Source organism: Cololabis saira, chromosome 10 (genome assembly GCF_033807715.1).
Source record: "Cololabis saira isolate AMF1-May2022 chromosome 10, fColSai1.1, whole genome shotgun sequence".
NCBI classification, from domain to species: Eukaryota; Metazoa; Chordata; class Actinopteri; order Beloniformes; family Belonidae; genus Cololabis; species Cololabis saira.
This window is the reverse complement of record NC_084596.1, coordinates 26,899,902-26,926,554: the sequence shown is the minus strand read 5'-3', so window position 1 is coordinate 26,926,554 and position 26,653 is coordinate 26,899,902. Positions and strand designations below refer to the sequence as shown.

At 43.5% G+C, this 26,653-nt stretch overlaps 1 protein-coding gene across 3 annotated transcripts in view; it reads left to right on the top strand.

Annotated features, from left to right (window-relative positions):
• Window positions 1-26,653, top strand: part of LOC133452743 (zinc finger protein 521-like) — a 96,118-nt gene that overhangs the window by 40,759 nt on the left and 28,706 nt on the right. For 2 of the 3 annotated variants that reach the window (XM_061732345.1, XM_061732344.1), the window contains exons 4-6: window positions 4,831-8,345; window positions 8,462-8,546; window positions 8,866-8,898. In XM_061732345.1, coding sequence (XP_061588329.1) covers window positions 4,831-8,345; window positions 8,462-8,546; window positions 8,866-8,898 — 3,633 coding nt within the window. The remainder of the gene's footprint in view (window positions 1-4,830; window positions 8,346-8,461; window positions 8,547-8,865; window positions 8,899-26,653) is intronic. The other variant, XM_061732346.1, reaches the window with a different exon arrangement.

The following is a 26,653-nucleotide window of genomic DNA, read 5'->3' as shown; positions in this document are numbered from 1 at the left end:
CTCAGTGTGGCAAAAATGTAATTATATTCCAAAGCACGAATCAAAACACACACAACCCAAAGAAATGTGTGATGTGAACATATTTTGAATGACTGCAGCTTAATTGCAACCCCTGGTTCGACTGCTGTAGGTGTCTACTGGGGAGGTTAAAGATCACAGTCGTGAGAGTATAGCAGTGAATCATTGCAATGAAATGTTAATCTCTGATTGTTTCACCACTATTGCATTCTAGAGCACAAATAAACACCCACAGCCTGTGGAAACATGGAGCCATAACAGATATTGAATGAATGCAGCTGAAGGGCAGCTCCTGGTTTCACTGCTCTGTGTAGGCAACTGAGTAGTGTGGAAGCTCCAGTATACCAACAAAGAGCAATGTTCTCACTTCAGCAGACTTGATTTGCCTAATCTTTCCTGTAAAACAGACCTCACTAAAAATGTGAAAGATCCAGGGCTGAAATTATTTTTTTAGCTCCTCTTAAAAGTCCTGGGGCAGTTCTGAGTGCTTATCTTTGGAGTACGCTTAAAGGACCAAAAACAAAGGTTTTAAGATGTGCATTGACACCACTGATTTCTGTACACAGTTAAGGGGGCTTTACTTCTTTTTTGAATTTCCTTAAATTCTTCTAGTCGATTTTATTTATTTTGTTGGGGACAGTATAGATTTGGTGCACCCCTGTAAAATCTCACATTGAAATTTTTAAACAGTAGATAGTGTATGTTTAAATTGAAAGTAATGGGAGGGCATGCATTCATCTTTTTCCAGTCCAGAATGTCAAACCGTGGAGTTTACTCAGAATGAAAAAATATAAATATATTATCCATTAATGCCTGAGATATGAAATAATACACCAAATTTCTTTTTTTTTATTTGACTTGTTTATTAAGATTAAAAATCATGCCCAATTTTTTCTTTAAAATGTTCTGAATAATAGTCTTTGTATCAATATTAATACATTAGGTCATTTTATGTTTTTTATTTTTTTATTTGTTGTCTTTTTCTTTTTTATTGTATTCCTTTTTTTCCTTTGTGATTATAGAACACTTGGGTCTCAGAAATTCACGTATGATACATACGGCATTAGGGGGTTGAGTCAGCACCATGTTGTCTGTTTTTTGGCAATGCAGTATTCAGTATTGTTTATTTCAGTTAAACAAGTAAAATTTAGTTCAGTTCAATTCAACTCAGTTCAGCTCAGTTTATTTCTATTGCTTCAATTTATGCCAGCAGTCATCTCAGGGTGCATTAGGCAAGGCAAGGCAAGTGTATTTGCATGGCACAGTTTAACAACAAGATGATTCAAAGTGCTTTACAGATAATTATGATGTTGAAGATTAAAGACAATTTTAAATTTTAAATTTAAAACATAAACAAAAAGAAAGAAAGAAAAAAGATCAATAGATACAATCAGTGGCTAAGATTATGACCACATTTTGAAACTCAAGCAAAAGTATCAGTGCAGATTTGGAACTTTATTCAAATGCAGCTGTGAACAGGTGTTTTCAACCTGGATCTAAATGAACCGAGGGTTCCGGCTCATCTGAGTCTTTCTGGGAGTTTGTTCCAGACATGTGGCGCATAGAGGTATTACCTAAAATGTAAAAAACTTAAACAGTGTCCAGTTAAATATGGTCCAAATCAGTCCAGTTAAACAATGATGTTAAAAATTCTAGACATATGTCATATTCTATCAGATTAGATTATCTTTTTGGGTGCTTCTGGTAAAGAGGAATGCTGGATTAGAAAGAGATGAGGGAGCTGGATGAACTCTTAGGGATAAGGAAGAAAGAAGGTGGGCCCCAGTAGAGCTTAAACCTTGTAATACTTCTATTTTTAGGTCTATGAGATTCAAGGACTAATTTGCATGCCTTATTTGACATTTATCCACAAACTTTCAGTGATAATTCTTTGTTTTGTCAATTTCCAGACAGTAGTTGAACCAGCGCTTCTCTTCCCCAGTCAAATATCCCCTGTATCTCTGGTAGCAACATAAGCCCTGATCATGATCAATCCTCCCCAATAATCAAATAAATTGTGGGGGTTCAAACAATGCGTGTGTAGTTATCAAAGATGATCAATAAATGCCTGGCAACAGTTAATAATAAAATAGATAATTTACTAATACATTGAAGAGGGGGCACTACCTAAATATCAGGAACCTAAAAGTAAACAGCACAATTGTGTTGAAGTAGCTGCCGTTCTCTTCGTGCCAGCCTGTGACCATGGTGGGCCCCTCGCTGCAGGGAAGTCAGAAAGCCTGGTCACTCCAGGCTACCAGTGGTCCAAGAGAGCTGTGGCCTTCACAACTTGCAGGATGCAGAGAGGTGGTGAGAGAGCACAAGGAAGGGGGACTGCAGTATTTATGACCTGGCCTGACCTGCTGTGCATCACTAGGGACCCCTACTGTGTTTTGGGGCTGAAAGCCAATGTGAGGGTTATACCTTATCTTGCATCGAGGTACAAAGCCTGCTGGGGGTTTAAGTAATTTTGCTCAGGCCTTGTTGTTTGTGTAGGACATGGTTTGGTGTTAACACATGGCTGTGGGTCAACAGTATATTTAGATTTTTCTGAACTGGGCTCCTGTGATGGACTTGTAACCCAAAGAGAGAGGGATGGATGGATGGATGGATGGATGGATGGATGGATGGATGGATGGATGGTAGTAGACATTGGTCACAGCACTTTCAGTGGGGAGAATCTGGGTTGAACTTCAATGGGGAGCTCGGGCAACATCTATTCAATTTATTAACGCGACAACACTTGATTTGTTGGCAAATTAAGCACATTATCACATTTTTCTAGCAGATTGTTCTCCTATTTTGACCCACAGCAATTTGTTCAGTATTTTACAAATCTACTATTAACATGGCTGATAATGCACCCAAAAACTTATTTCTGCTAAATTAACTCAAGCAAAGCTTTGCGACTCCCACATGTCCCCCACAGACATAACTTTATGTATGTGTGTTATTAGAGTAAGCCACAGAATAAATAATATACATCAAGTAAACAAACATCAAATTGAAATGAGCTTATCTTGACAGCTTGGTAATGTCTCTAGGCAAAGTCTTCCTCATTTAAGACTGTAGAATTTCATTTAGCCTTGTATATAAGCCCATTTATTTGTTTGTTTTATACTGTTGTCTCAAAGCCAATATGTTTGACTGTAAGGCATTGGCTGAGGTCATTCTTCTTGCATTGTCTTCTTCTCCTATACCCTGGGAGGCAATATGAGATAGGGCAGATCCGCCCCCTCTGTGGAGGAGGGCACTGAGTCACTCATCCTCCCTCGAACCAGAGAGAGAGAGAAAACATTGAGACATGGATGAGAGATAAAGCAAGTAAATAAGGCAAGGTTCACTCCTTGAATGAGATGTGTGTGCAGAGTGGGCGCCTTGCCAGGGGTGGGAGGTTTCCGGGAGGGCCGTGGTGTGGAGGTGGGCTCTCAATGTGCCGCTTTCAGCAGTTTGGAGGGGCAAGGGAATGGCCTCCGACCCCATCTGTTTCCTGAAGATAGGCCCTGATGGGGGTGAATGCTCAGAGAGGGCATGATATCCTGACAAAGGGCAGATCTCCCAGCAAAAACAACAGACAAGGAGAGAGAGAGAGGGACTTAGATTTGTCAGCTGAGGGAGAGTACAGAGGTTGGATCCTGGAAAGAGCTCATGCTTTTCCTCTGTCCCTCTCATAAATCTTTGGAGTTTCCTCTTGTTTTTCCTCTCCCAAGTTATGGCCTTTTAACACTGGCCTTTATTCTGAAGAGCCTGCAACTATGTTGTTATTTAGGTAAGGAAGTTCACAGCACTTAGAGCTCAGCAGCAGGAAGAAGTGGTCTGTAACCTTTTGAACCCGTGGAAAGTGGTGTTCTGTGTTTTCCATTCATATCAGTGTCCAGTGAACCAGCGGATTGGAATGTCGGCAAAGAAGCAATGTGTATAGGGATGGTTTAAAGTCATTGCCAAAAGAATCGGGGTTAAATTATCAGTAGACCGTGGTACCCCGGTCAGTCTCTGCACCTGCTTGGCCTGGAGCGAGATAGTTACCCAATCAATTTACATTCTCTCTCTCCCTCTCTCTCTCCCCCTCTCCTGCTAGCTTGCTTTCGTGTCAGAAGTTGACACAGTCATCAGTCCAGAATCAGCTGTTTCACAAGCTATCATATGGCATTCATACTGATATGCTAATGGTGCATATTTCATTTTTTTATTAACTAATGCTCTAAAAGGTACAGGTTTCATGAAAACAATTCATTTTGCAGGAGTGAGTTCCCATAGCCTATGCAAAGCTTTGTTTTAAAATGTAAATTTAATCTTCTCTCTCATTCTTGACATTTTTTGTTTTTGAAAAAAAACATCTATTCCAGTAAGTGTACTGGAATAAAAGAAATGTTCTAATTTACCTCATGCAGGGCTTACATCCTTAGTACACCCATTGTCTTGTGTGGGCTTTAAATGTCAGATTGTGTTTTTAGTCACAGTGGGCTAAGCCATTACACGGCCACATACAAGGTTAATTGTGGTAAAAGTATTTCAACTTTTTCTTTTCTCTAATTAATTCTCAAATTTCATATTCAAATGTAACTTTTCAGATAACACCCGAGGAGAGGTATTGTTTCTGCTGAAGCTGTTGAAGAAAAAATGAACCACATTGCAAAAATGTATAAATTCATACACCACAACCTTGCAATAACTATGATTTATAAGATCACAGTGGCTCTCCTTTTCTATTCAAATGTGTCCAGTAGAGTTACAAAGCACCTCTCTAACTTAAACTCTTCTCTCCATTTTATAATCTAATGTTCCTTTTTTTTCCTTTGTCTTCTGCTCCAGGCAGTGCTGATCTTGAGGACGACCCGTCATGTTCTTGGCCGGCGTCATCTCCCTCCAGTAAAGATCAGACTTCCCCAGGACACTGTGAGGACTATGATTTTGGGGAAGAAGAAGGGGTCCCTGGCCTTCCCTACCCATGCCAGTTCTGTGACAAGTCCTTTAGTCGCTTAAGCTTTCTCAAGCGCCACGAACAGAGCCACGGCGACAAACTCCCTTTCAGCTGTACATTCTGCAGCCGCCTGTTTAAACACAAGCGAAGCCGAGATCGACACGTGAAGCTTCACACCGGTGACAAGAAGTACCATTGTGGGGAGTGTGACTCTGCCTTTTCCCGCAGTGATCACCTCAAAATTCACATGAAAACTCACGCCTCCAACAAACCCCATAAGTGCCCCGTGTGCCGTCGAGGCTTTCTCTCCTCCAGCTCTCTCCACGGTCACATGCAAGTACATGAAAGGGGTAAAGATGGTAGCAGCTCGAGTTTTTCAAGAGGTGATGAATGGAAGCTGAAAGAAACTCGGAAATGCAGCCGGTGTGAAGAAGGCTTTGATATTCCAGAGGAGCTCCAACGGCACATCACAGAGTGCCATCCTGAGTGCTCTCCCTCAGAGGATGGAGGTCTGGGTGCCACCCTGCAGTGCATCTACTGCCATGAACCCTTCAGTGATGAGGGCACTCTGCTGACCCACATTGACCAGGCCCACAGCAGAGATCGGAAGGGCCATATTTGCGCTATCTGCTCCGAGCACTTTCTCTCCGTTGAGGACCTTTATGCTCATATGGACATCCACCAACTCCCTGAATCAAGTAACCATAGCAACAGCCCTTCTTTGCTTACTGTAGGTTACACGTCTGTCTCCAGCACCACTCCCGACTCCAACCTCTCTGTTGACAGCTCTACAATGGTGGAGACAGCCCCACCTGTGCCCAAGACGAGAGGGAGGAGGAAGAGAGCTGCTCAGAACACATCTGATATTGGTGGCCGTTCCTCAAAACAGCCCAAAGTCTCCTACAGTTGCAGCTATTGCAATAAGCAAGTATTTTCCAGTTTGGCTGTGCTTCAAATTCACCTCAGAACCATGCATCTGGACAGGCCAGAACAAGCTCATACTTGCCAGTTTTGTTTGGAGGTTCTCCCTTCTCTACTAAATCTTAACGAACATATTAAGCAGGTCCACAATGCAGAAGATCATGCTGCCCTATTAGCCAGACTGCCTGATGCCCTGCTTCAATGTAACTTTTGTCCTGAGGTGCTGGGTGATCTAAATGCCCTCCAGGAGCATATACGCTGTTCCCATGGCTTTCCTAGTCCCGTCGCCAAGGAAAGTAATGCTTTCTTCTGTCCCCAGTGCTTCATGGGGTTCTTGACAGAAGCTACCTTGGAGGAGCATGTTCGTCAGACCCACTGTGATGGGGGAAGCCTGCGCTTTGACTCCCCCTTGGCAGTCACTCCCAAGGAACCTATAGTAGAGGTGTACTCCTGTTCCTATTGCACCAACTCCCCCATATTCAACAGTGTTCTGAAGCTTAATAAGCACATCAAAGAGAATCACAAGAACATTCCTCTGGCCCTTAACTATATTAACAATGGAAAGAAATCTCTGCGCACTCTCAGCCCCTCTTCACCTATATCAGTGGAACAAAATGTCATGCTGAAGCAAGGGAGCGCGGCCTCACGCACTACTAGCGAGTTCATATGCAACCAGTGTGGAGCCAAGTATACAAGTTTAGACCTTTTCCAAACTCATCTTAAAACTCATCTGGATGGTCTGCAGCCTCAGCTCACATGTCCACAGTGCAACAAAGAGTTTCCCAACCAAGAATCCCTGTTGAAGCATGTTACCATTCACTTCACTATTACCTCCACCTATTACATCTGTGAGAGCTGTGATAAGCAGTTCACCTCGGTGGATGACCTTCAGAAGCACCTACTTGACATGCATACCTTTGTGTTCTTTCGCTGCACCCTGTGCCAGGAGGTGTTTGACTCAAAAGTTTCTACCCAACTCCACCTGGCTGTGAAGCATAGCAACGAGAAGAAGGTGTATCGCTGCACATCCTGCAACTGGGACTTCAGGCATGAAACCGATCTGCAGCTGCATGTCAAACACAGCCATCTGGAAAACCAAGGCCGTGCCCATCGTTGCATTTTTTGTGGGGAGTCCTTTGGTACAGAGGTGGAACTGCAGTGCCACATCACCACCCATAGCAAGAAGTACAACTGTCGTTTCTGCAGTAAGGCCTTCCATGCCATTGTCCTTCTGGAGAAACATTTAAGGGAGAAACACTGCGTGTTTGAGGGCAAGACCCAGAATTGTGGTGCTAATGGGTCTACAGTAAGCGGTGGGGAAGGCCAGCCGAAAGAGGATGCTGAACTACAAGGTCTCTTAACTAACAGCCATGGTGTTCCAGGAGCAGCAGGGGGGTCTGTAGTGGAGTCACAGAACAGCCATGATGGAAGTGAGGAGGAACTGGACACTGCAGATCCAATGTTTGGGTGTGACATATGTGGAGCATCTTACACCATGGAGTCTCTCCTCACCAACCACCAGTTGAGAGATCATAATATTCGTCCTGGTGAGAGTGCGATGATGAAGAGGAAAGCTGACATGATCAAAGGCAACCACAAGTGCAATGTCTGTTCCCGTACCTTCTTCTCTGAGCCTGGGCTGAGGGAGCACATGCAGACCCATCTTGGGCCAGTCAAACACTACATGTGTCCCATATGTGGGGAGCGCTTCCCCTCATTGCTTACCCTGACAGAGCACAAGGTCACCCATAGCAAGAGTTTGGACACGGGGAGCTGCCGCATTTGCAAGATGCCACTGCACAGTGAAGAGGACTTCCTGGAACACTGCCAGATGCACCCCGACCTGAGGAATTCCCTGACAGGTTTTCGGTGTGTCGTGTGCATGCAGACTGTTACCTCCACATTGGAGCTCAAGATCCATGGTACTTTCCACATGCAAAAGACAGGCCCTATGACCGCTGGCCAACCCATGGGCCGCACCAATGCCATTTCTCAAAACCAGCAGCAACATCATCATCTCCAAAAACCTTTCAAATGTGCCTCTTGCTTAAAAGATTTTAGGTCAAAACAAGACCTGGTGAAGCTGGACATCAACGGACTGCCTTATGGACTGTGTGCATCATGTGTGACAGCTGCTGGGTCCAAGAGCTCCAGCCCAACAGTGAATGGAGGAAGGCAGCAGTACCCGGGGGGAGCCTCCACTCCAGCAACATCTACCACTGCATGGGTGCAAGGGGAGAGTCTCAGCCCTGGAGATGGAAAAGGAAAAGCTGTTTCCTCGACATCCTCATCCTCTTCCACTTCTTCATCATCTGCAGCCAAGACACGCTGTTCCAGCTGCAATGTGAAGTTTGAGTCTGAGGCAGAGTTGCAAACTCATGTCCAGACGGTGCATCGGGAGCAATCTGGAGATAGCAACAGCGGGCAGCTGAAGACCCCACAGGTGTCACCCATGACCAGAGCCAGTCCCTCACAAACTGAAGAGGTACTGCTCATTAAAGTTTTGTTGAATAAGGTTAAAGAATGAGTGAAACCCTTAAAGGTATCTTCAAATGTGTTTATGTTGCTGATCAGAATTGATTTCTTTCTTCATGTTAATAGAAGAAGACATACCAGTGCATCAAATGTCAGATGGTGTTCTACAGTGAATGGGACATCCAAGTGCATGTGGCCAACCATATGCTGGGTAGGAAAAAAACAATCTTTTTTACCTTTTTAATGTTCCCGTGCCAGTCCTGTACAGTACTTATGCTTTTTGCCAACATTTCTCTAAAATGTTTTGCATGGAATTCATCAGTGTTGGCTTTAGATCGTAAATTTAAATGATTTAGCGTGATTGTCATCAATACAAATCATAAAGCAGAATGTGTCCAATATCACAACAACCATTTGACCATTTAAATCAACTTCAGATAGCCTTTTCTTGCTCTTTTTTTACAAGATGAATTACATTTTATAGACTGATGTGATGTATGTAATGACATACTTAACCCTGTCTCACTCAGGCTCACAAGTATCTGGATCACATCACCAAATAGGTGGAATTACTTTTATATTTTGGTCATCGAATGCATCCCCAGTGCTGTGCTTTCATAAACCTGCGCGTTTCATTTTAACATGCATGTGAATGGTATTTTTACAGTGTGTGTGCATGCTTGTGATGCAGAATCTCTGCACTTCAAACCATTCTGTTATGAAAGCAGTTTGAATTGGTGGGAAACAAGCAAAAAAACTGATATATTTAATCGCCAAACATCTTTTTAATGAGAATGTTTAAAATTCCAAATAGAATCAATAATAACAGTTTTTTTTCCTTCAGCCTGCTTGTTGTTCTTTACATAAGCATTCTACTCAGATCTGAACACAGTTTCATAATCTCTGCATTTAATGGTGTCAAGAAGAAACATGACACTCTACGTTACAAAATTACTTAAAATATTGATATTAATCATTTTATTTTGCAAGATTTTTATGGTGGGAATGCCAGTGTAAGACCAAACTCCACATTTTCAAAATGTCTTCACTTTTGCTTGCCACTTGTATGCAGGCAGAATAATTTATATCGAGGAGACAATTGAAAAACAGGTTTTCTTGCCTGCAGTAAGTAGGCGTCTGAATTCCAGTCTCACGTTCCTTTATTCATTCATTTATTCAGCTCGTTTGGCGGCTCTTTCATTACACTGCATTATCTGTTGTCTTCAGTGGGAGAGAGACTCATTGATCTGGAACCAAACTGCCTCTCTGTTTGGGACACGCTTCTAGGCGCAGGTGAATTTAAACACGGTGGGCAATTCTATCAGGACTGGTAGGCAATTCTATCAGGGACCCACTGTTTGTGCATAAACAATCAGAAGCATGTGATTTGTGATTTTGATTCTGCGGTGTATTTGCAAAAGAGAGAGACGAGCTGAGAGTGTGTAGGTGTGTGTTTTGTATTCATCTTTGCGATCTGCTCACCCACCAGTCTACTGGGGGTGCCTAATACAGTACCATACCAGCATTAGTCCTTTTACTCGCAAAGGCAGGCACGGAGCACACTGGGAGGGTAGAAAACAAACCCCCCTACTGGTTATTTTATGTCTTTCAGCCACACAAGCACACAGTTCCTTCATAATAGTGGGATTCAGACAGCTTAAGATAACAGGAGGATAGGTGATTGGGTTATTGCCTGATGCCTTACTTCTCTGATATGCCATTGCTTAGCATTCAACGTGATAATGGTTTTCATCTGACTTCTCAAAAGGGTTTCTGCTTCACGCATTTGTCTTGTGATCTCTAAAACGTGGAGAAAACAAAACTGTCTGAGATATGAAGCTGTCAAACAAAAAACAGAAAGGAACTGAAGATGACAAAGAGGATGTGTTCAACTGATGAGACGTGTGCATCATGACAGCAGTGTACTGACTTCCCGGCATTATATAGATTCTTAGGATTACTCTTCTTTTTGGTTAATATACAATTAAATTCATACCAGCCTCTAATCGCTCCAATTTGGCCAAAAAAACACTGGAAAAAAAAATTAACTAATTTGGAAAATCTCTAAATACCTTTTTACAGAAAAAAAGGAACTCTTTTTCCTTTTAATGGCCATCTGCACAGGAGAGGGGAATCAGGGGGCTGGGGTCATCTCCGCTCAGCTGTCAGCATTATTAGCGTAGGTAATGGAGCAGACGCTGGATTCATAGGGGTGTTGTTTTCATCCAAGCCCCGCTCCATGGTGTCAGTTCACACTGATAACTCTATATATAGTGATGTGCCGTGACATAACTATAGTGCAAAGTGTGTGGAACAACAGAACCTGAGCCCGTTTCACCCAGACGGTTCCTTATTAGCTGCCTCTGTAATACAATAGTCCGTCCAAACCAAGTGGAAGGAGCCTCCACCTTAACCTCCTCCCATCAGGCTGAAGTGCTTATGGCCGCCTCTTCTGTAAGTGTGCCAGCACATTTTGATGCATGGATATTATACTCGGATGACGACGGGCCTGGTTTCAAACATAAAAGGCAGGTCTGGTGCTCAGCTACTTAACATTTACAATGTTAATAGAGGTAAATGAAAGAGGAGGAGGTGGCCATGGTTGCAGAGGGGTGTGCTGCAGTCCAGTCCCAGCCAAGGCTGTGAACGGCCCCACGTGTCTTAAGATGGAGGCTGCAGCCTGCTAGGGCCCAGATGGATCAGTACACATTTGCTGTACAGCTGGTCGCTCTGTTTGGGGACCTGGTGTGATACTCCTATGGAGAAAAAAATGTTATCGCCACCATCCAAGGAGCAATTTAATAGCAGGCCAGAAGACAGCTGGCCACTCTTTAGTTTAGAGTTTTTTGGCATGGCACACTTACTGAATTGAGGGTGTCTGATTTTTCTCAAGAGACACACAGATTTATACAGCTTTCAGCTGTTGCAGTCACTATCAGTCCTTTCATTTTCTTTTTTTCATCCAGATTACAGACCTGCCCATCAATCTACAGTACTTTCCCGTTTTGAGCTGTTGTAACTGTATTGGAAAAAAAAAGCAAATTAAATTGTTGTGCTTTCACAAAGTCACCTTTCTCTTTTTGTATTTTATTTTTTAAGAGGACCTTTGAAGGTCTTTTCACTGACACAAAAGCCTGTTTGGTTTTATCAGCATGCCATCATGCTACCCCATTGCTTCACTTTGACCCCAGTGTAAACTATGACATTTGGAGCCTCATGGGGGGCACGTTTGGCCCATTTATCGCTCTGTTTCAAATGTCCCTGTGTGGATTTTCAGAGCCCTATCATGTTTTGAAGCATGGGCTCTGTCTTAAAGGGTTTTGAAGGTGAAAGGCTACTTTTTTTTGCGTTCTTTTTTTAATATATATATGCTTTCAATCTAATTCTCATCTCACTTCTGCCCATGCCAAGCACAAACTGCCAAAGTGGCCGTGCTCAGAAGGACAGTTGTAAACAAACAAACCAAAGTACATCCCAGAAAAGTGTTTTTGGGGTCACCTCTACAGATTTTTTGGGCTGGTGACAGCACCGAGCTTGAAGCCAAGTCAGGGAGGAGCCTTTCTCTCTCAGAGAGGAGCCGGTGGCCTGGTCGGCCCTGGCAAAGGGGGGCACCGGAGGGGTGGAAAGGTTTGGGGGCGGAGAGGGAAAGGCACATTTGCTGTACAGCTGGCCGCTCTGTGTGAAGCAAGCACTGTGGGCCGTTACAGAGCTGGAGCGGGGAGCTGGTGAGAGGCCTTAAGCTCTCCTCTCCTTTCTCCTCCACCTCCTCTCTGTTTCCCCTTGTCCACCGTCTCTCCATTTTCCTCCGTCTCACCATCTCGCTCTCACATTTTCACATTAGCCGAGGTCCAACCTGGCAAAAAACACACTGTGTTGGCTGTTGGTGGAGAAACCAACAGGAGGCCCACTGTAGCAGTATTTGAAACTGAAATTCTTGTTTTGTCTCTTGCTAAGGGCCTCAAATTATCCTTGACACATATCCTCTTGTCTTTGGCCCCGAGAGCGACTTGGCTGGTGTATGTTGATTATATGGTCTCCGTCAGTGTCTGTGCCCCGGTGGAAACACATTTATTAGTCCATTAAGGGTTCTTTTTCTCTCCTAGTGCATAAAGAGAGTGGGGGGGGGGGGGTTTATTCTTTGTTTCTTTTCCTATAATCCTCTTTGATGAGGAATCTCTGATGTTGTTCCCGCAGTTTCCAGGACTCCTTCATTGAGCATACACACATGTAATCTGTTAGCAAACATGACCAAACACTCCTCATTTGACTCCTAGGGGGCTGGATCAGAGTCAGAACTCAATAAACAACACATCACATCACAGGAACAGGATCAATCTTATGAAATAAATAAGGGAACAGATTTGGACCAGTCACCAGAAATAAGAGAAACCATGCGTACCATACAGCGAGTGTGATATCTGCCTGCTTTTATTAATTGGTGATTAATAACGCCTCTCTTTTTCGTTAGCAGAGTCACCTCCCGTGCAGCCAAGTGTGTTGCTGCTAATATGCAATTATGTGCACCTTACTGCTCGTTACATTATACCTCTCACTGACTAATGTGGGCTCCATGAGGAGAATAGAAAGCAGAGTAAGCTGCAAAAAAACAGCCATCAATAAGATTCACACATTCTTTGTGTTACCTGCCTGTTTGGGTGGAACATAAAAAAAAAAAAAGAAGTTTGTTACAAATTCCTTGATGTAACCAGGAGACTGCATTAAAAGTTTTACAGCTTTGCTTTTCCTGGTGTTTTTTCTTTTTTTTTCTCTGTAAAGCAGAGGTAATTGACATCACCATGGGGATGCTCTGTTGCTTGGCCAGACAAGCTCAGTCTGATGTGGTCCTTATCTATTGATTTTTCTGACATTTCCCCCACACCTCACACACTAGGCCAACATGTGAGAAAATATCTGACGCTCTCAGTTCATACAGCTTGCTTGTACAAACTCTGACCGAGCACTTGCTGCCCCCTCCTGCATTGTAATTGGTAGGTTGATGTCACTGTGGCAACTCGGGGCCAATTCCATTCAGTGATTGCTAGAGTGACTTAATCACAATAGAAATTATGATCTTAAAACAATCACTTAGATTTGAATCACTCCACACTATACCTTTTGGAATCCTCTTCTTGGAGTCTGGTGTAGGAACTGAATAAAGGTAGGCTCTTTCGGGCCCCCTGCTATGTTTTATTGATATACAGGAGACCTGTCTTCTTTTCGAGTGTTAATGCTAACCCTTGTTCTGAAGTGAAACACATAAATACTAGATGATCAGAATTAACCTCTGCATTTCTGTACCTCCCAATGGTACCTGGGACGTCACCAAGGGTGTAGGTGCATGCGCACCCCTGGTCTGATGGGGTTGCTTAGCAGTCTGACTGGAGGGGGGCCGGGGTTATGGGAGAAGTGCAAACAGACAGTCCTGCCTTAATAAAGGTCAAAGCTGCAATCTACACCTTTCAAATCCCAGGCTGGCCCTGATGGGACCAGGGTTCCTAGCATGCCTAGAGATTTTTGTGGCTAGGGAGGCTCACGGTGAGAAGAAGTGGTGCCCTGCAGCTGAACTGCATTGCTTTTAGAGGCTGTCAGCACCAATAGTAGTGTGACAGATCCGGTCTTATTTTATGTTGCAGCCCTGATTTTGGTGCGTCTGGAATGACGTGTAAGGTGCGACACCAGCGGCCCATCCTAAGTGGTTGTAAAGGAAAGGATTTAAGTATTGTTCTCAAAGTCATTGGTAATTATGTTTCATAGGTGGGGACAAGTTTGTCATAAAAAAGCAGACTTCAAAAAAGAGCCACAAAAAAAAAGTTTTAGCTCTCTTTATGGAGCGTAATGGTGGTTTTCCAAAGTACCATGTAACGAATGACCATCCTCATCAAACTTTGGCTGTGTGATGGCGGGCAGGGGGGGAGAGGGGAGGGGAATACGGTTCTGAAAGGCCCCCCAGCGTCAAAGCCTTAATAATCATGTGAGCAGCGCTGGACTTCATTACCCTCCTGTTCGACAGGCCGAGTGCCAGCCTGGATTGCTGGCTGGCTGTGGCAAGGTCAACGGCGGAGGAAAAACCAGTTACTGTGTTACTCTGGAGCGGAATGGAGAGGGGCGACCATCTGTCAGCTCAGGCCTGCCATACCCGCAGAGCAAATGGACACGGGCGGCCAGAGGAGAGGCCACAGACACCCATAGAGCTAAACCCAGTGAGCATAACACTGAGGCACGGACACGGAGGCAGCCAAAGAGATGGGCCTTGATACCACTAAAATACATATATACGCGCACACGTAGAAAAGATAATGCTATCTCCAAGAAATTTGGCAGGGGATAGCGTCTATATTTATGCGTGTTTTTTAGCTGCAGCACTCTACTGGGCTCCCACTGTCTTTAGTCCAGATGGCAAACCGTTTGACAAAAAGTTGATAAAAGTTTTGCTTTGCTCACCAGCAGTAAACTGGTTTAATTGTACTTGCACTTTATGAAAAGACTCTGACTGTAAGTGCAAAAAAAACAAAAAAAAAACGTAGTAAAGTCAGAGCTTCAGAGGGCTTAGTTTTTTTTTTATTCGCATTATTGTTAAACGTCACACTCCTCCGTATCAGATTCTGCTTTTTTCACCTTGCTGGCTGTTAGTCAGCATCCGAGTCGCACGAGCCCTCTCTGTGAGGACCTTTACGATGCCCTCTGGCCAAAGTGGAAGAACCCTGTGGAATGTTCCAGAGCTCTCTAATAGGTTTCAGGTGCTGTGGGCCACCAGCCAGTCCCCTCATTAACCCCTTCCTCTGTGTGTCTCGTGTGATAGCGCTCCTTGCACAGCAGTCCAGACACCATCTTCTCTCCTTTTAAAAGTAAGAGGGCAGTGCTACAAGTGGATCATTGCTTAAATTATTTGCCTGTCTTTAAACTGTACAATTAGTTGTGCTGCCTTTTGCTTTTTGTTGAGTTTTGTTTTGTTTCTTACACAAATGAAGCTGAATATCAGGCAGAACTTAATTTTGCATCTATACCTTCCCGCAACTCAGCACCTCTTAAGTTTCTGCTTGTTTTCCTCCTGCATGGCCACCCCACCTCCCCCAGGCGTGAGCATCAGCATCCTCCAGATAAAAAAAAAAAAAAAAAAACAGGGAGATAGTCCTAAGCAGTTCCCCCCCCCTCACATTAATGGAAATCACACAGGAACTCATCAGATGAAAGCTCTATTAGTTATTAAGGTTTAATGTTGATATCAGTGCTTATACGTTTACTAGAGTGCGCAGTCTTGCTGATGTGGAATTGTCAGAGAGGAGCAGATTTAGTAAGGAATTAGTGTACACCCAGGATTTAATTAGGGGGATCTATTTCCATCTTGTTAGAAAGAGATAATGTGAGCACTGCATGCATCATGGGTTACCATATTAAATGAGGCTTCCTGTAAACAGCATAATATCCACTACAGAAGTGCTTGTACATTATAGGCATAGAAACAACATGCCATATTTGTAAGGAGGAATTGCAGCATTACATGTCCCTGCCTTTCACTTACTGCCAGCTGGGAAAGGCTCTGGACCCCCGCGACCCTGAACACGCTATAGAAAACAAAGGCACACGCTTTAACTGCTTTTTTTTTCTTACTTCAATTTTTCTACCTTTTCATGTGGAAAAACCAAACACAAGGTAGCATTCATCAAAGATAAAATGATCAGACTTCCACTCTTTTCATATGTCTTGTTCCATTTCTAGCGCAATGGTGGAGCGTGAACACTAAAATGACATGGCCTCTTTGTCTCTCCATTTGTCCCACCGCTGCCTAGAGACATAAACCTTAAGCCACTCACTCTATGATTAATCTTTTAACATTTATAATTACTAATTAAGTTAGTAAGAGAGTTTTAATGTAGTCCTGCTTCAATGGGGAGCAGAGAGGACAACAGATCATTAGCTTCAATAATGAACGCGGATGAGATAGATAATGGCCTATGATAGGTGAATACTGACAGTTATATTAAATGAGGCGAGTGTTTGGGAAATGCCGTATGCAAGTAGCTCATCATGAATTCAAAGGCACAAGGTGAAGTATTCAACTGGAACTTTAAAAAAAAAAAAGATTCAACAAAGAATAAGGACCTTCTTACGAATTAAAACATACATGTCACTGACATATTAAAAAATGCATGATTTAGATTACTTCTGCATTAGTAGTGGTGTCAAAGTTAATTTCAACTGCACATTTTATATCTTAATTCACACTTGTTTCATTGAGATTTCGGTCTCCCTGCTGTCGCCCGTGTATCTCATTATCACATTAGTACATTAGCGTCTGCATTATCCTGGTGGCTACGAGTTGCTGCCCATTAAAAGAGTCGTTCCGTCTTTGTTTATTTATTTATTTGTTGTTGTTGTTGGGTTTTTTTTTTTTTTTTACCTTAATGACGATGCTACTGTGGCACAATCCGTGAGTCTTCCCACTTTGGGAAAGGTGCTTATGCCATAATGATTATTATCATTAAGAAGATATTAATGTGCTTAGTGTTTGCGACCCAGCTGCTCATCACGGTGTGAGCTACCGGAGGGAGGAGATCTGCTGCCAAAATGGACAGTGCACGCAGGCCACCGCCCACCTGTCCAGAGGTTTCAGGGGTTCGTGGAGGTCACAGCCGCCCACCTCCCCACTCCGTGCCGAACATCAGACGGATGACTCACAAAAGTAAAATTGGGAAGAGATGAATTGTGTTACGCTGGGTTGTGTTTGCAAAAGTGTGTATGAGCCTCTTCCTCTTATATAATTCCAGGGCTTGTTAATTATATTTCGGTTACTATAATGTGGTGGTATGGTATGTTGTAACATAATGATTCATTGGATTGAACTGTCACTATGTTTTCAGGCCATATTACAACACTACAGACACTACATATATTTGTCGTGATTCAAAGTTTTATGAATACGTTTTTGTTTTTTTTTCCAGAATTTTTGCTATATTTAGTCCTAAAGCCAAAGTGTAGTAACCCCCATTTTGATGCCTCATACCCACAACGATAGATGCACCGGGGCTGAAAGCCCCTAAAATTCCTCCAGTTGCTCAGTTTCAAATTGCTGCTTCATTAGGGCTTGGAAAAGAAACCCATGGCTACATTTAATCAAATGAATTGGTATGGCAGACCAACATAATCAATCACAATCCTTATCCAATATGCTACATTCTGTAACTACCAGGCTGGCGTGGAGAAAAGTCAATTACGACCTCTCTCTCTCTCTCTCTCTCTCTCTGTGCTCCTCTGCCGGGTTGCTGTGATGCTTTACTGTTTCTGCAGTGATTCTCATCAAGCAAATATATGCTGTGTGCACCTCACACAAACAGCCCTTTCCTAACTATACACTTATTTTTCCTTTTTATACTGCCAGTTCTTGTAAGATACATGGACTGAGGGTTTGTTGGAGAGTGCGATGTGCCATATTTGGAATAATCATATTAAGTATTAATGATTTTTGCTCTCAAACTAACACTTGTGTTACACAGTGGGCTGCAGTCAGTGATGTTGTTCATATTTCATATGTTTAGCGTCCACACGGACCTGTTCTCACTCTCTCTCCTAGTATAAAATCATTTACAGTTTGTTTTCTACATGTTCTCCTCTCCCACCTCATATCCTTGACCACATTTATGCGGATGCACAAACGCTGAAGACACGCTTAAAGTGCAGATGCTCATCGCTTAATCTATCAATCTTCTTCTCTTTTCCTCATCTCGTGTGTTGTTTCTCCCTTTTCACTCCAGCAATCAGCCTCGCAGAGAGTCAGCGTGCTCCGCGTAATACACACAGATGAGGAAACACACACACACACATGCACACACATGCACAAGGTAGCTTGGTTGGTGGGGGCCACGGCTGCAGCTCTTCAGCACAGTCCCAGAGTGGCTCCCGGGGCTCGGCTGCCAGTTGTTTGCCAGCGTCTCCGGGTGGAATTCATTCAAATTAAAGCGGTGGAATGAGGCCCGAGTCCCAGAATGCCTCGTCCCTCTCCTTCATCAGCATTCCGCCGATGAGAGTAATTAAAGCAGAAATTAATTCTGCTGTAAGCAGAGGAGCCACAGAATAACTGATATTAGAGGCTGGATGATGAATGCTTGGCATCAAGGGAAGTCTCTGGGGAGAAGAGGAAAATTCACACATCTTTCTTTCTTTCTTTCTTCCATCCTCTTTCTTTCTGCCCATTCCTACATTTGTATTTCTTTGGTTTGCGCTGTCTCTAACTCTCTCTTCTACACTTTCCTCTCTGTGCGTCAGCTTACGACTCATTTCTCATCTTTGCATTTCTTTCATCCACCAAGGCAACATTTGTCTCACCATGCTGCTTAAAGACTGCTACAAAAAGCTGAAGACGTTAGCCGTAAGCGCGACTGAAGAGATCGCCACACAGCGCTCTCTTGCTCAGTTGCAGTATTTCACATTCTGTCAGCGCCGGTTGCTCGGTTTCCAGTCAAGGGGCACATCAGAGTACACCGATGCTGCAAATGCCAGCGTAGTGCTGTTAGTCAACAGAAATCAGAATGGAGAGGGCTTCCAGGAGAATTATTTCATATCAAGAGAAAAGTTAAATGTCACAGAGAAAATATGAGTTGATGTCATTTTCAGTCAGAATCCGTAAAAAAAAAACAACTAATTAGACTTTGGATTTGGTGTGGCCTGTAGGTAAACACTGCATTTGATGATTTCTGAGTACAAACTGCCTTTTTCCAGAGCAATTTTGAACTTTGAAGCTCTCCCGATTATGTCATATTGTACCATGGATGACTCAGTGATCCTCTGTGATCCCGACACTTTATTTTTGGAGCGGCACGTCTTAAGCACAAACAGTCACAAGACTGAAAGACAAACACGTGAACTTTTGAAACGCAGAGTCTGGTTGAGACTGGCAGTGTTTTTCTCTCCCAGAATCAAATGGAATTGAACAAAGGTTAGCTCTCTTTGGGGCTTTATGGTAATGTGATATACGATGCTGCCATGGAATTTGCCAATGCATGTCTTAGCACTGTCTGACTCCAAGGAAGGCGTGAATGGTAATTGCGCTGACCTCTGCCCCTCCCTCTCTTATTCTGCCCTCTGGGTAAGAAGTCTTAGGAAGTAATAAACAATAGATAGATTTGTCTTGTTTGCAGCTTGCAGCTTCTGCACTCCTAATGACACATGAGATTGGTTTGTATTTAAAAAAAAAATAAAAATAAAAATACTTGCCAGGATCTGCAGTTATTTAAATTGCATTTTTAATTGGTTTTGTGCAGAAACGCCTCAATCAGATGTAAATGAATGGAGGCCCAACCTGAGAGTTACCAACTGCTATTAAGAATTTAGCAGACCTGCGTAAGATTTGAAACGCAGAGTGAAGGATTAGGAATCATAAAGATCTGCAACTGCATAGGAAATTCAGACTCACTGAACCAGCCACAGACCTGTTGCTGAGGCCAGTGTGGAAGACATGGGACCAGAAAAATGATACATGGTAGGTTCATACTAAGATTTTTGGTATTTCCTTGGCGACATTTTTTCTTAATTAATTTGATGCATGATTTGCTGAGCATTAATGCAAAAGTGGCAGACGATGCAGGACAAGCACCTGACTATCTTATTACCTATGAAAGCATAGCATACTGGAAACCCCAGTCATGCCCAGTCGTGCCCATCATTGTTCTGTTTCCGTTTATTCATGCCTCTTTTGGAAAGATGACTCAGCCCAGGAAGCAGAAATAGTAAACATAAAGTGAAGACATTTCCTATAAATTATTTAGCATTGGAGTCTTTATATAGACTCAATGCTTTACCTATGGACCTCACTAAAAGCTTTACTACTTAACAGCAGTTTCTGGGAGTGTCTCCACAGTGGATCGTATTGCGGCACCGATGCAATCTATCGTGCAAATGCTGTTTCCGTTGTGAACCGTGAAGGCATACATTGATGTCTGTCATCGTGGTAAAGGTAGTTGTGTTGTTTGTCTGCTTGCACAAATAAAAAAATACACTCAAAATGAAACCTTGGTGTAAAGATGACCTTAAATACAATGACTCTCTTTCCCATAACATTGTCCTGTCCAATAGTCCAGAACTCCCCTAAGAGGCCTTACAGCAAGTCTAGGAGGAACCAAATGAGAGCGCAATCGATTACTTTCCTCTCTCCACTGTCTCTGCCCTGGCTGAATTACTGAAACAAGATGCTGCACTTAGAGGAGTCTTCAGAGAGGCAGGAGGAAAGAAAAGGAGGTGGGGGAGAAAGAAACACTTTTAGGGACATGGGTGCCATTTAGACGAGGACCATCTTCTCACAGAAAGCCACTAAAAGCAGCGAGAGATCTTCTTCCGGTCCCTGGCTGGGCGGCGGTTAGCCTCCTGTGGTTAGGAGAATACAGGGCTTACATTCGAGTTTGAGGTCAGGGCGAGATCGTTAAAAAGAATATTAATTTCTGAAATTCAAGCATGACGATCACGGACAGAAACGGTAGCTATATCGGTTCATCTTTAAAATCACCTCAGTACGCCGGCGTTATGATGCATCCAAAAGCATGACAACAGGCCTCATAAACCCACTCGGATGTTGTTTGCGTGCTTCGTGATGTCAAATGGGTGCTGTTTTACATCAGCACCAGGTTTTATTGGACTGAACTATGAAGACGAAATTGAAGCCTGCTCGTTTGGTAGACAGAACGCGGTGCTTAAGGGACCCAATCCCTGTAAGTGCCATTAAGCGGAAATTGCCGTTCACATATTCCAGTGGTTTGATTAATTATACTCTCTCATGTGCTTTCATAAAGGCCCAATGAAATATGGGGAACAAATTGCATTGTGTTCCTGTATCCTGTTATGTAAAAACAGTTTAATTATTGACACATGTTTCGCCACCTGGCAGGGGAAAGGATGGTCGGACATGAATAGAAATCATACAATACATATTACAGAAGGGTGGAGGCAACACTTGAGATGCCATGTGTTTGTGTCCGTGACTGGATTCATGTCCCCACCTTTACCTCGCCTCCGGTCCTCCCGCTGAATCAGGGCAGAGAGCAGCCACAAGTCAACTGGAGGTGCCGCAGATGTGAGAGGAACATTTTTGAATGACTGCACTTTGAAACCTTTTTAAGTTTGTGAAGCAGGAGTGCTTTTGAAAGGTCTCTTTGAATGAAAGAAAAAAAAAAAAAAGAAGTATTTACACTGATATTTTATGAAGGCTGTGTAGTCTCTCTGGGGGATTAAAAGATCATGGCTGGCTTTGTGTAATATCTTAAGATAGCTCATTTTGATCAAAGTAAAGGCTTAAGCACTGCTTAATTACTGAGACGCAGCTACTTTGAACTCAATGAAGCAGTGCAAAAAGACAATAAGCACATTTCCAGCTTTAATATACATTTCTGTTTTGTGTTCCCCATTTTTTATTGTTCTTGGCCGGTGTTTTCCATGAATAGCACCCTCTCGTGCCATGGAGACTGAATGACATCATTGTGTCAGGGAAGTGCTCGCCTTCTGTCGTAGCCCGTGCTACTTTGGCTCCGCTCTATTCGGTATTCTACAGTGTATGTGGAGGTATTAGCTCATAAAACCCTCCTACTGTCATATGAACTGACTGCTATCCCTGAGCGTTATATGAACAGCAGGGCTCTGATACTCAGTCCCAAGCTGTTTCTGTTTGCCCAAAACGATCAGGCCTGGCCTTGTGCTTTCTACCTGATCTAGTTGACTGGGCTGTGTAAGTTAGGTAGGCAGTCCCTGTTTCCATCCCCCCTCCTCCCTCCCAATGTGCACTTGGACCCGGGCTCAGGCTGCACCTTTTGTGTTCCACAGGGATAGGGGGGCCAGATGGAGGAATTTGATTAACCAGCAGTGGAGGACCAAATGTTCAATTGGATACAGAACCAGTTGGAAGACGGGAGGGAGCGAGGGATGAGGTGGGGGTTGAGGGAGAAATCTAAAATGGCTGGTCATGTGCGCCGGCCAACACTTTCCAAAGGGGAGCCCAAACAGACACTGAGGTGTAGTAATGCAGAAGCCCTTTTCCAAGTACCAGCTGGGCCTTTTAGGAGTCTCTATCCCCACAGCACACTCTGCAGCCTCCGAGCAGCTTGACTTTACCATATGTGGAACTTTTTTATGCTCCACCTGGTTTCCCCAGGGGACCTGTGCCGCTGGGACGCTGGAGGCAGGTGAATTGCTCTTAATGCAAGGCACTGAATCACTGGGCCAACAACATGAGGGAAGTGCCTAGGGAGAGGAAATGGATCTGTAGAAAGACTGGCACGGACTGGCGCGACCTTGGAGCTCGTGCCCGCTGTAAAGCAGGAAAAAACAGGATGTGTCTTCATGCCTCAATTCTCCACACACCTCTACTTTGACAATATCCACGTTTTTATTTCTTACATAACAATATGTAAGGTCTCAGACAATTGTTTTTCAAAATCAGAATCAAAATCTTTTCATTTTCTGATAGATTCTCATTTTTGTTTTCGATCAACTGTACCAGTCTCCCCATTAGGGATGGGCAGTATGGACTAAAAACATTATCACGATAATTTCTGGCATTTATCCCAATAACAATAAAATTGATGATAAAAAAAATACATATTCAACTCCACCTTTTTAACTATAAATCCATCACCACATTCAGTCTTTGGAGCCCCCAAAACACTGCTCTAAAAGAATACTAAATGCTACTAAACTACACCAATTACATTGAATTAATAAAAACCAATTACATTAGTTACACCTGTACTGCAAAACTGGAATAACTCAAATGAAACAAGTTTGAAATGTAAGAACAGATTCAACATTTATTCAAACTGTATGGCTTAAACAGTGGGATAACAGTGCAAACAGCAAAAGTACCATTTTTGTTCAAGTTTTCTTAGCTTATAAAATCACAAAGTAGAAAAAAATATAACCTGATAAATAAAGAAACAAATTCAAACAAATAAGAATTCACTGAAAATAAAATCCAATCAGTGATGACCTCTTCTAATATAAATAAAATGTGCAAATTAACCTGTGGTTGGAACATGTCACAAATTAGATTCTATTGCAATTTTTTTTTGTAATAGTCAAACGTTATATCAAAATGTAACAACCATTTCCTTCTGTTCTGTCCTTCCTTCTGCAGACTCTGCACATAATAGATGATGTTTGCTCCTCGTCTCTCTTTTTAAATCCAAACCAGTTCCAGATAACGGAGCTGGACTCTCGTTTAACAACGAGCTCCTCGCTCTCAGATCCGCCTTCCGCCATGTTTGTTACACAAAAACGTCATCAACGGGAATTTATTGTTTTTATCGCGAGATGACAAATTCTTACCCGGGGGAATTTTTTTGACGGTTTATCGTGAACGGTAAAATATCGCCCATTCCTACTCCCCATATATTATTTTTTCTTTAACCATTTAAATGTTTGATATTTGCTTTGAGTAATCAGTGCAGTCATTCTGAATATTTCTGATGTTGCATAGTAACATCCGGCTTTCACTGACCAGTCCAGTCCATCAGGTACTGTAGGTGGAATGAGCAAGATTTTAGCCAAGATTGTGGGGTGTGGTCCTCCTGCCTGCACTTGTCTCACCGAGTCCGTGGCACAGAGCCAGAGGTCAGGGGTCACCACGGGGGGCTGTCAAGGTCAAAGGTTTATCACCCTCCGAGGGGTCCTGGAGCCATCACTCAGACCATACAGTACACATGCTCCGCTCAGTTGAAACTTTCTCTTCCCCCACTTTTTCTAATCCTTCCAAATGGCTCAGGCAAAACTCCTGACAGCAGCAAGAGAAACAAACTGTGGGGTATCGAGCTCTAAGCCGTCAGCTGGAGATTTCACTTTGAAAAGATTTCCTCTTACTCACTGCCCTTTCCACCAATCAGAGGGCACACCAGAGTGTAAGCACCCAGAGCAGCCGCCCTCTGACCCTGCCAGCGGTTGTTGGTTTATTTTGTTTGGGCGTCTGAGAGGGAGTGGGGCTGCTTTTGACAGGTCAGGCAGCAGGACTTGGATGAGGTCTTTAGCAGAGATGGCCAGAGAGGGAGAATTTCACAGCTCGAGAAAAAGACACAAGCTAGACCAAGCTGGTTTTGCAGTTCCAGTATTGCACTCATGTTGCTGGATTGGTTGTCATATTCATTGAGACATGTGGAAAATGGCCCATTTTGAGGGGAGAAGAGGGACCATTCAAGCAAAGTCAGTTCTATCAAGCAGGCAGAAATTCCACAATACCAATGTTTATGCAGCTGTGCCTGCCGATCAAATTTCACCGGCCCCCTTCTGCCCCTTTTTCTGCCTCCCCCGCCGCCGGCCTCCACCGAGTGTGCCAACCTCTCATAGGTCTCTTATCCGCCAGGGAGCATGGAGAGTGGGAATGAGGCATAAAGGGGCACATAACCTAGGGTTTTATCTACCTGCTGCAGTAATTGGGGCAAAGCTACGGGTCAGTGGAGGGTTCTGGCAACAGAGGGACACACGGGGGCGTGTAAAGAAACTGCATGCCCAGAGAATAAGTAGTAACCGTCGTGCCATAGGACCAACTCTGACAGACCGCAGGGATCAGACTGCCGCATCGAGGCTGTCAGCCGTACCAGCAGCACTGAGCGATCGTGGAGCCATCCGCCGGGACTGCATTACTGAAGGCTTTTTTCTTCTCTGCCTCTGTTTTCTTTATTTAATTTTTTTTTTTGGGTGGGGAGGGCACGGTTGCGAGTCTGCGTGCAAGAAGGGGTGTTGAGGGGTATAATTTAGAGCACAGAGGGAGCCTCGTCTCTCCATCTTATGATTTGGAGGTGAAGACAAGCGCCCTCGGGGGCCCCCTGTCAGAGCTTTTGGGCGCACTCAATGCAGACTTCAATAAAAACACACAAAAAGAATTTCCCCACAAGGGCGCCTGGCTGAATTGCTGACGCTAATGTAAAAGATTCAGTTTTCTGTGAATCATTTAGTGTGCGACCCTGAGTTTTCTTCACAACGTGACAAAAACAGGAGAAACCCCCCCTCCCATCTGTCCTCTTCCTCAACAAAAAGTAGGACCTGCAGTTTTTTTTTTGTCTTCACACAAATAATTTCACACATCGATCACCCTCTACCACTCCTCCATTTTCTTCTTCCCCTCCCACCTTTCACTCCTCCTTTTACTGTATTCCTATCATGACAAATGTCAAGCACAGTCAGTTTAGAAGAGTGTTTTTTCTCTTTCATGCTCTCTCTCTCTCTCTCTCTCTCCCTCTCTCGATCTCTCTCTTTCTTTTTGGCAACCAAGAGCTTGGCAAGTCGACTGTGCGCTGGGACAAGACCGCTGCAGAAGCATCACATTGGAGCATCAGCATCAGATATTTCTGTGAAAGTAACAGAAATGTTTGAAGGTGTTGTCACAAGCTCACAGGTTCCTGCTGTTTGCGTGCACCGGAGGGAAACGGTGCCTTCTCAGCCCTTTTGTCTCCCATCTCCCGATTGTTGTTTTAAACTTATTTCTCTGTTTAGTTGTTATCACTTTTATTGTGGTTAAGAATCGCAGCGTGGCTGTTTTTTCTGTGGGTTTTGACAGATGGGGTCGGTGTTATAGTTAGAGTCAAAATTAGAGGAGTTGCTTTTCTCTGTGACTTGGAGACATGTCATCTTCTGGAAGCAGTGGGGAGTCTGTCAGTCACAGCCATGGTGTGTTTTAATCATCTCTGTCCCACTTGGTGAAGCGCTGACGGTTAGAGTGAGGGTTCCCTCCCCTGGACAATACCAGTATGCTAGAATCTCATACGCTCTCATGTCAGACGTAGCAAACAGTTAAGACATATGAGACGCTTCTTCCTTGAGTTGATCCTGCAAATTCAAGGGGGGAATCAAGCAATGTCTAGTGATTCTGAAGACGTATCACAAGTGTGTTTGAAGGGTTTTTGTGATCTTTCAAAAGATGTGACAGCTCGAAGGAGATTGGCAACAAAATAGCAGGAGTTTGTCACTACAATAAGAGAAAAGAGCTGGTAGAATAATCAAAACGCACGTTATGTTAGAAGCTTAATGAGCAAGGGCTCCCCCCAAGTGAGCAAAAATGCTAGAGTTTTGAGATTCTATAGTTGTTTTAATAATACATTAAGGAATTTTCAATAGGCATTTCTCTATAAATAAAAGTAGGTTAGAGTGTTTTTTTATCGTAATGCTAAAGCAATGATAATACACCACTCTGAGAGATCTTCAAAACCAAGAAGCTGCGCTGAAGTAGTCCTTAGACTATACCTACCCAGCTCAGTCTGCTTTGACCCGGGCCTCCATGTGAGCAGGGTTCCTGTCGCCCTCTCCAGGCGCACCGTCCCTCTTTTCTGATGTGCAGGTAGGACCACTGCAAAGCAA